The 9620-nt window shown below is 59.8% G+C and overlaps 1 protein-coding gene across 1 annotated transcript; it reads right to left on the minus strand.

Annotated features, from left to right (window-relative positions):
* Positions 1 to 5242: 5242 nt before the first annotated feature.
* On the minus strand, positions 5243 to 9620 carry PTGIR (prostaglandin I2 receptor). The gene is made up of 2 exons (XM_045776335.2): positions 8460 to 9620; positions 5243 to 7471 (listed from the first exon to the last, which is right to left on the minus strand). Exons 1-2 carry the CDS (start codon positions 9225 to 9227, stop codon positions 7085 to 7087), a joined length of 1155 nt encoding a protein of 384 aa, XP_045632291.1. The 5' UTR covers positions 9228 to 9620; the 3' UTR covers positions 5243 to 7084.

Consider the following 9620-nt stretch of genomic DNA (forward strand, 5'->3'; position numbering starts at 1 on the left):
TTCTGTAAATACCTGGTGCTAACGTCCCGTGCCGCTCCGCCGTGGTGCGCACGCCCGCCCGCGCCGAGGTCCCCTCGCCGGAACGGATGTGGGGATGTGGCTTTGTCGTGTACAGGTTCTCCTTTGGTTTTTTTCTTTATGCCCCTTCAAACTGATCCTGTCAAAAACCACCCCGGGCTAGCTGAAGGGTGGGGAGAGGGAAGATGAGCCCCGCCACGCTCTGGAGAGAACATACCTGCAATAAAACAGTCTTGTGGGCTAGCTGCCCGGGGGACTGGCGGCCGAGGGCAGCTCTGCTCCCTGGCCAGCCGGCCCCTCCCGCTTCTCCGTGGTGACTTGGTTGGCTCCTTAACACCTGTGCTGTCTCTGTGCCCTCTCTCCCCTTGCCCACCTGCCTGCCCCCACACTCCCCCCTCCCCCCCCCCCAGCGGAGAGCATGATCCGTGACCTTGCTTCTGATTTTCGCCTCTGGGACAAGTAAGTCAATGTGGGCAGTTCGGTCGTCTGGATTTTTCTTTTCCTTTTTCTGTTCATTTCATCTTGCCCCATCCCCCACCCCCACCCAGGTTGTTCAAGTGGCTTCTGCTGGGACCTGCCCAGCTTTGAGAATCTCCTCATCCACCCTGTGGCACCCAGCCTCTGGGGGAGGGGAGGGGAGGGATGGGCCGTAGTGGGAGACCCAGCCAAGAGCTGAGGGTAAGGGCAGGTAGGCGTGAGGCTGTGGACATTTTCGGAGTGTTTTGGTTTGGGTTTTGGTTTTCTTTTCTTTTTTCTTTTTTTTTTTTTTAAACCGGGCAATATTGTGTTCAGTTCAAGCTGTGAAGAAAAATATATATCAATGTTTTCCAATAAAATACAGTGACTACCTGACGTGGCTCTTCCCATCTTGTCTCTGTTTCTGGGCCTGCTCCCCTCGTGGGCCCTGCAGCTCCGCCCGGGGAGAGCCTTCCCTCCGTGCGCACTGCAGAGCCTCGTCCTGGTCACGGCAGCCGAGAGGGGACGTCTGAGCCGGAGTTGTGATCCCAGCCACATCTCATGGTTCCTGAGGGCGGGACACTGATCTGGCCGTGCAGCCCATCAGCTTGGTGGCACGGGAGCTGGGAGGCCAGCCCCGCCCCAGCGTCCATCCCGTGAATGAGCGCGCCATGAGGCCTGGCCGGGCCTGGGGCCGGTCCGGGGCCCTGAGAGCAGCCCGCTGAGCTGAGGCCTGCAGGCTGAGCACTCGCATCGTGGGAGGGAGGGGAAGAGCAAGAGAGCAGACCATGGGGCTGAGACCCGGGTCAGGGACTCTCTGGGGCTCTGGGGAAGGGGTGACATTCACTGAATGACTCAATGTCAGTCAAGCAGCCTGCACGCCGGGCGGTCCTGAGCTCACTGAGCTTTAGTCAGCTCCCCAGAGAGGGTGCAGGACAAAACACTAGCAAACTACAGAAAGCCCCTTAACTTCCCTGCCGCAAGTGAGCATGTGAAGAAGGCCTGGGGTCCAGTGGTTCTGCAGGGAAGACCTAGAACAGAATCTTTGGGGGCTTTTCCCAAAACAGAGGCACTCTGTCCCCAACTGCAAATCCCATTTGCTTGTCCATTCAGGGGCGCAGGGAAGGAGCGGTTAGCAGACGCTGTCTGACTTGTGACCCGCTCACACGGAACCACAGCGGCTGGGCTGGAGGGAAGCAGAGACCGAATCCAGCGGAATAAAAAAGAACTTGCTTTCCTTCTCTTCGGGGGGCCCAGCAGCCCCTCTTTGAAGGGCGGAGAAGCCCAGCAGCAGGGCCCAGCCTCAGCCGCCTCCCTTGTGGCAGAGACCCCAGGCCAGCGCCAGATCTTCCCTGTGTGGGTCAGTCGCTGGAGTCCAGCACTGGGGGGGGGGGGGGAGCAGCAGGCCATTTCTCCGGTGCCCCAGCTTCTGTACCCCCTCTTGCTACCCTCTGGTTGTGGTTTGCCTCGCGGTACAAGGAGGAGGTGGAGGGTATGGACGCGAGCCCTGGGCCTGGCGCCGACCGCAGGCTTCAGCGCCCGGCTGCCTCCATGACCTCAGGCAGATGACCCCGTGGGTAGAATGGACGTGCGGTAGCACTTGCCGGCAGGCGAGCTGAGGACCGAGTGAGCACACAGGAGCTAGGCCTGGGCTGCAGCAAGCGCTAGCCGCTCTATACTGGAGCCTCGCCTCTCAGCTCTGCCTCCGTGTGGCTGAGGCCTGCCAGCCACCATTTGCGCCGCACGCTGTGAATCCAGACTAGGAAACTGAGGCCCAGAAGAGCGAAGAGACTACTCCAAGGTTATTGAGGCAAACCTCAAAAGCGGCAGGGCTGGGATTTGAACTAGAGCTGACCCCACGGTGTCCACGCTGTCAGGTTCCTGCCTTTAGAGTAAATGGTCATTTTAAAACTGACGTCAGGCGGGCCAGGGCCAGAGCCCGAGCCCTGGGAAGGCTACGCTGAGTGTGGGGTCACAGCGCTGGGGTTGGACATGGGACGTGCCCTCTGAGCTGCCAGGACCCCTGAGGAAAATTCTAGAGAAAGACAAGTTTTGGTGACCCACAGAACTGGGCTCCGAGCCTGTGTGAGGACTCGGCTCTGGTGAGCCTGCGCTCCCTAACCCTCAAGGTCTACCTCTGGCACTTCCTCCTTGATGACCTTGGGGCGGTGAGTTCCGTCTCTGGGCCTCAGTTTACTAGTCTGCAAAATGGAGATGAGTAATGACCCTACAGGAGGAGGGTCATAAAAATACCCACTTCAGAGGGTTGTGCCAACCACGTTCTAGACCTGTCTCAGTTGGCACGTGGGCCACGGGGGGCGTGCGTGGGCATGAAGTAAGCATGGAGATCTGACGGTAAAGAACTAGGGGCCCGGGCAGGGAAAGCCTCCCGCACCACACTTCCTGGCAGCTCGGATCCCAAACGCCTCACGTTGCCGGCGCAGCTCTAGCTCTTATCATCAGTTTTCCCCCCTGGGCCCTATGTTTCGAAAGACTTTTACTCCTGGACAGGCTGCTTTATTAAATAATCATGACTTCTCTTTCCCATGCTTTATTAATCAAAGACACATAGACGGCACTCGGAGCTTCTAATGGACGTGGGGCAGGCCCTGAGGGAGCTGACTCTGGCCCAGAGCGGGATGCTGAGAGTGGGAATCATTTCCAGTTCCGGCTCTCGGGTCTGCTCGACCAGCTCGCACCTGTCCTTAGCGACCAACTAGCCAAGGGACACAGAGGGAGGTGCCCACCCAGGGTCCTCTCCCTTCCCCCTCACCCCCAGGGTAGTGGCCACTGGGACCGCTTCTAAGTGTCACTCCCTGTGTGACCAGCAGGTGGGGCAGGGACTACAGAAGGCCCCAGAGAGCTGCCACTCCTGGGGACCAGCCAGTGTGTGTGTGTGTGTGTGTGTGTGTGCCCGCACTTGAGTCCCATCTGTGGGCCAGGCCCAGTTCTAGAAAGTCCAAAAGGAATAAAATGAAATTCTAAGTGCACAAAGTCTCCTTCACTTCCTGACGCCCACTCCGCACTAGGCAGGCCCCCTCAGTTATGCTCTCAGCACGTATCCCAGCTCGCAAATTTGTATTTTTTTTCCTGCTTATTGGAATACTTAGTTCTGTAATTATTCAGTTGTCATCCAACTGGAATGTGGGTGAGAGAGGGCCAAGGCCGTGTCAGCCACTGCTATATCCCCAGCAGGCACAGAGCAGCCTGGCCACCCCCCCCCCAAGCAGATTCCAGAGAATCTGTGGAGTTTATGAATGAGCAAGAGGCTGGGAGGCCAGAGTCAGAGCCATGAGCATGACAGAAGCACCTCTGTTTCCTGGGCTCACTTTCTTCCAATACTCAGGTCCCGCTCAGCCATCCCCTCCTCCAGGAAGCCCTCCCTGAAGTCCCCTTAGATTGCACCCCACCCCCCATCTCGCAGTTCTGCCCACTCTGAACTCTGAGCCCCAGGAGAGCAGGGCCAGAGCTGTCTCTGTCACTGCCGTGCCCCCCGCATCACAGTCCCAATAAGAGCCTGCTGAGTGAGTGAGCAAATGTCCGTGCCAGGGAAGGCTGCAGGGATGACTGTCATGGAGCCCAAAAGTGCCCAAAGTGCCTGAGATAGGAGTAAGTCTTCAAGGAGAAGGAATAGGGGTGCCTGGCTGGCTCAGTCGGTGATCTCGGGGTTGTGAGTTTGAGCCCCACATTGGGCATAGAAATGACCTAAAAATAAAATCTAAAGAAAAAATAGAAGAAGAAGTAGTTTAAGCGGGACCTGAAGGGGCAGGGTGCTTGTGACAAAGGGAGGAGGGAAAACGCTGTTCCAGGAAGGGTGAGCTCAATCAGAAAAGAGGCGGAAGCCAGACAGGTCACGCACAGGCTCTGGGAGAATCCTCAGTTGTGGGCTGGGGCTGAGCAGAGAGCAAGGGAGCTGGCCCTGGGCTCCAGCGGGTGCGAGCTTGGCGAGCATTGGCGAGCAGGGGAGGAACCGTTCAGACAGGACTCTGGAAGCTCGCAGAGAGGACACAAGGGCGGTCAGGGGGCCGGGACGCCAGCTAGGAGAGGAGTTTCCAAATCATCCTGGAGGGGCTGCATGTAGATAGATGGGGCGGGAAATGCTTGCGAACCCCTGACCTGGAAGACGGTGTACCCATCCAGGCCAGAGGCGGTGGGGGGTCTGCGACTACATGGTGGGATGCAGAGGGCGGACGGATTCTTGAGATGTTAGGCCTGGCAGGCAAAAGCCAGGAGAAAACCGGCTTCCCTGCTGAATCCTCACTTCCCCTTCATCCAAATCTGCAAAATGGGGTTGATAATAGCACCCAGCTCGGGCTTGGATGCTGTGGGTTCGAAGGCCCAGCCCTGCGCTGCTATAATTCAGGGAGCCTGAAGAGGCCAGAGACAGACTGACCCACTTTCCGGGACGCCACAAAGAGTGGAGGCGAGCGCCCCCTGGAGGTCTTGCCCGGACAGGGCGGCAGGCCCCTTTTCTCTGGCCTGGGGGGGTGGGGGCATTACCCTCTGGGGCCCCTCCACCCACCCCATCTTTTCCGCTCCACCCTCCGGGGTGGGGGGGGCCTCTGGGTCGGTCCCCAATGTGGCTGGGCCAGGTTTGGTGACAAAGGCTGGAGTGCACCTGATGTTTCTTGCCCTGTTTGGGTTTTTGTACAGGTCAACTTTTTTCATTACCAGTTCAACCAATATGTCACTCTGGCAAGACTCATAAACGTTTCTAAACACCCTCAATTTTTTTTTCAATGTTACATTTTTTTTTTATTTTGGCAAAATACACATAACATTAGAATTAACCATTTGGACGTGTACAGCTCAGAGACATGTAGTACATCCCCGATGTTATGCAACCCCAAGCACTGTCGGGTTCCAGAACATTTGCATCACCCCAAAAGGAAACCCAGGCCCAATAAACCAGTCATCTTGACCAATTTTTAACTCTCCAGACACCCCCTTGTTCTTCCGTAATGTGATTTGAATCATAGTAGTGGAAAGACCAATGGAGCGAAATGTTGCTTTTTTCAGCCTCCATTTGCCCAGCTAGCCACAGACAACAACAGCAACAACAGGATTGCAGTAACAGTAACATTTTTGTGGTATTTATTCCAGGCAGGCCCTGCGCTCAGCTGCTTATCAGAGGAAATCAGTTAATCCTCAGCACCACCCTTAAAAACTGAATTCTAGATTACAATCGCCATTCTGCACCAAAGGAAGCCGAGGCGCAAAGAGGCAAAGCCAGTAGCCAAACAAGGGAGCTGGCTTCTGGAGACAGAAAGGTCAGCTTCCCCTCCCTCCCCTGCAAGACCGTGCTTCCTCCTCGCTGTGTGACCTGGGGCTGGTGATGACCCTCTCTGGACCTTGGTTCCAGCTTCTGTGGAAACGCTCCAATGACAGCAGGCGGAGGACTCACCGATGGGAGGTGCTGTCATCTCTATGGAGGCCCATGCCTCCCTACTGGGCCTGTCCCCACATTCACATTTACCCTTTTAACCCTAGATCAAGTGCTTTCAACTCTGGAGCAACCATGAAGGGGAACTGGGTGGGGCTGGGGGGAGAAAAGGGCTTTCCCGGTTGCCCTAAACACCACTTCCTTTCCTGCCAGTTGGCTGCCTCCAGAGCACCCTTGCTCTTGGGCCTGTCTTGAGGGCAGGAGAAGCCCGAAGGCTGGAAATCACCCCAAGTGAGTCCAGGGCGGGGCAGGGACGGGTCTGCTGTCTCCAACACCTGCAGAGGCAGGAACCACTCGTTGTTGCACGAATGAATGAACTTTTTGTGAGGCTTGGGAGGACACAGGAGGTGACGGCGGGCTTTGTACGTGAGCACAGCTATTCATCCAGGGACAGGCTGTGTTCCCGGGGGTCCCTGGGATCCGTAACTCCCATGCCTTTGTCCTCCAGCCCCTCCATCTCCCCCACACACACATCCGGGCCCCCACGGTCCACATCTTGCAGCCCACCAAGCCACGCGGATTCCCAGCCACGTGTCCGGCAATGCTACTTACAAGACAGCAGTCTCTCCTTCCTCCGGCCTCCCCCTTGGGGGGCGGGGGCTTCCGAGTCTGATGGGAAATCAGGAGTGAGGGGAGGCCGGGAGCCGGTCCAAGAATCCCTGGGTCCCAGGAGGCAGAGAGGGGCTGGCTTTTGGAGTGGCCGGGGGGAGGGCAGGGCTGTCCCCTGGGGGCTTGGGGTGGGCAGCCGAGCACCCTGAATGGGTGAGGGTCAGAGCCGGAACCCGAACCAGAGCAGACCTGAGCACACAGAAGCTTCTGGGAAACTTTTCTGCCTTCTAAATATTTAGATAGCGAGATGGATGGGCAAGCCAGGGCCAGACTGGGCCGGCCGGGCCCCTGGTTATTTTGAGAAGTGTTCTTTTTATGCTCCAGGATAAATGTTCCCTGTCTCCCTCCCTCTTCTCCCAGAGCCTGCCGGGGCCACCCTGGAGAAGGAGAAATAGGGAAATAGCAGCTGATCGTGCCCCCCTGCATTCGAGGGGTCAAGATTCCGGCAGGCAAGGACTCCGGGGGCTCATCTCCCCTCGTCCGCGGGCAGCCATGCCCTGATTGTCGCGCTCCCGCTCCCAGAAGACAGAGCAGGAGGTCACGGGCGGGCAGCCGGTGTCAGCACAGGGAGCAGGCGGCTGCGGACCCCATTTTCGATGATGTTCCCACGGTGCTGCCGGACTGCTGCGCCTGGGGCGAGGGTGCCCCCTGCCCCTCGCCCCAGGCTGACAAAGGTACCCAGTTCCCCTCCTTCCCCCCGAGGGCAGCGGGAGCCCTCGAGTCCTTCCTCCCTGAGGTGGGCCGGGAGAGGGGTGTCTGCGAGTCGCCGTGAGTAGGCCTGGGACCCAGGCAGCAGAGCCAAAGCCTGAGCCTCTGGAAGACAGCCTTGCGGAAAAGGATGAAGACCCAGGGGTCCAGGATGGGGTTGAAGGCATTGAAGCGGAAGGCAAGGAGGTCCCCCATCTCACTGCTGTCCGGGGCGACGGCCTGCGTGAAGCCTCGGATCTGGGGGCAAAGCAAGGGCGTCAGGGAGCACCCGGGAATCCCGCGCCCCACCCACGCTCCCCTCCTTCCACGCGCTTACTGGCAGGAATGAGGGAGGGCTGCCCCTCAGCAGGGGAAGGAAATAAGATAAGGTGAAAAGTAAGTGAGAGATACATCCGGGGAGCAGAGGGGAGAAAGCCCCAGGAAACCACCCGCCCAGAGGGACGAGCCAAGGTCGTGCGGGTGAGTCCTGGGGCCACGGCTGTGCGTCTCTCCACGTCTCCAGCCTGTGAGTCATCCGTAATCCCCCCAAAGCTTTGACGACCAGCCTTTGCATTTTTACAGAAAGAGAAGCTGAGGCCCGGAGTACAGGGGGGGGGGGGGGCGATGACCGGGGGTGGGGGGCTGCCCCGCTCGGATTCCTGGGAGGCAGGCAGGAGCTCTGCCCGAAAGGGGCAAAGCCTGGAGAGTCCCTGGCAGAGGTGGGGGATGGCGGGATGGGGGGTGGGGCTGGGTTAGGGGCTGCGGGGAATCAGACTCTGGAATCGGACCAGCCTGGGGTCCAGACCTGGCTCTGTGTGACTGTGGCCAAGCCACATAGTGACCAGACAAGAACTTGGTTCCATTCCTTGCAAGTGCTTGTGGAATGGGTGCCTAAGGTCATTTGAAGAGGATGGGAGAGAGAATTTGTAAACCGCAGAGCACAGGGCAAAATGAGGGCTCAATGACTGGTGGATCTTGCTACCATTACGGGGGGGGGGAGCTTGGGGTGTGTTTGAGGGGGTGCCAGAGATATGAAAGGGGGGAGCCAAGCAGTCAGGAGGAGTCAAATGGGGCAGAAGCAAATGGGGAGAGCCCTCTCCAGAAAGTTGAGAGTTGTTGGACCGCACCCCAAGCCTCTGACCTCTCGGGACCCCCGTGTCCCCATCTGAGACCCAGGCAGCCCCGCTGGAGGACGGAGCTGGGTGCTGCCCCCCCGCCCCCCGCCCCAGCTGCAGAGGGGACTCACCGTGAGGGGCAGGGAGCACACGGCCATGATGCCCGTCATGAGGGCCAGCAGAATCAGGTGGTCCAGCTCGTCCTCGCGGGCCCGGGGGCGGGGGGCCAGGGAGCCGTGCTGGCCCCTCTGCTGGCGGTACATGCGGCAGAGGCTCAGGGTGACGGAGCTGTTGCACAGGACGATGGCGGCCACCAGCAGGGCCACGAGGCTGGCGTAGGCCAGCGAGAAGGCGCAGCCGCCGGGCTCCGCGGAGCGCATGCGGATGAAGCACCAGCTGCCCGGGCAGTACTGCTCGTGTTGGCCCAGGCCCAGCAGGGGCAGCGAGCAGAAGAGGGTGCAGAAGGCGTAGATGGCGGGCAGGGCCAGGCGGGCGCAGCGTGGCCCGTCCAGCTGGGCGTAGAGGTAGGGGTGGCTGAGCGCCAGGCAGCGCTCCACGGCCATGGCAAAGAGGATGAGCGTGGAGGCCAGGCCGAAGAAGGTCATGGCGAAGGCGAAGGCGTCGCACAAGGCGGGGCGGCCCCGGGCCAGGCCCAGCAGCGAGCTGTTGCGGGCGTAGGCCACGAACACGGCCGGGCTCAGGAAGCAAGTGCCCAGCAGGTCGGTGACCGCCAGCCCGGTGACCAGCACGGCGAAGGCCGAGGGGCGTGACCGCCGCCGCGCCCCCAAGATGCCCAGTGCCAGCCCGTTGCCCACCACGCCCGCCACGAACATCAGGGTGCTGGTGGCCGGGCCTACGGAGTCCCGCACGTAGGTGAGGTTCCTGCAGGAGTCGGCCATCCCCCCGCCTCCCAGTGCAGCGTGGACTAGAGGGGTCCCCAGGGGCAGGTGGGGGTGGGGGTGAGGAGGAGCCGGGGCGGCCCCTGAGGCCCACTCAGATGCCCACCGCCCTCCCCATGGGCCACCCCCAGTTCTTGTATGTGCGGCTAGCTGTCCGTCTGTCTGCCTCTCCTCTCTCCCCCTCTCTCTTTCGTCCTTCCCTCTCCCTAGTTCTGTCCTTCTCCCCCCTTGCCCACCCCGTGTCCCCGTCTGCCTCTCCCTCTCTCGCCCCAGCAGCCCTCTACCGCCTCCTCACCGCACCTCTGCCTTCTCTCTCAGTCCCCTTCTCTGTGCCCTGCTCTCCCGTCTGCTGGCTGTACCGGTCTCTGGTCTCTGCGAGTCAGCTTCTCCCTA

The sequence above is a fragment of the Ursus americanus genome, chromosome 21 (genome assembly GCF_024610735.1).
Source record: "Ursus americanus isolate L20-20 chromosome 21, mUrsAme1.1.p, whole genome shotgun sequence".
NCBI lineage: Eukaryota > Metazoa > Chordata > Mammalia > Carnivora > Ursidae > Ursus > Ursus americanus.

Bases quoted from the DNA above. Each gene is read 5' to 3' on its own strand.
- PTGIR (XM_045776335.2), bottom strand. From the start codon at position 9,227: ATGGCCGACTCCTGCAGGAACCTCACCTACGTGCGGGACTCCGTAGGC. The intron at 7,472-8,459 runs GTGAGTCCCCTC...CTTTGCCCCCAG, and splicing joins TGTGCTCCCTGCCCCTCACG to ATCCGAGGCTTCACGCAGGC.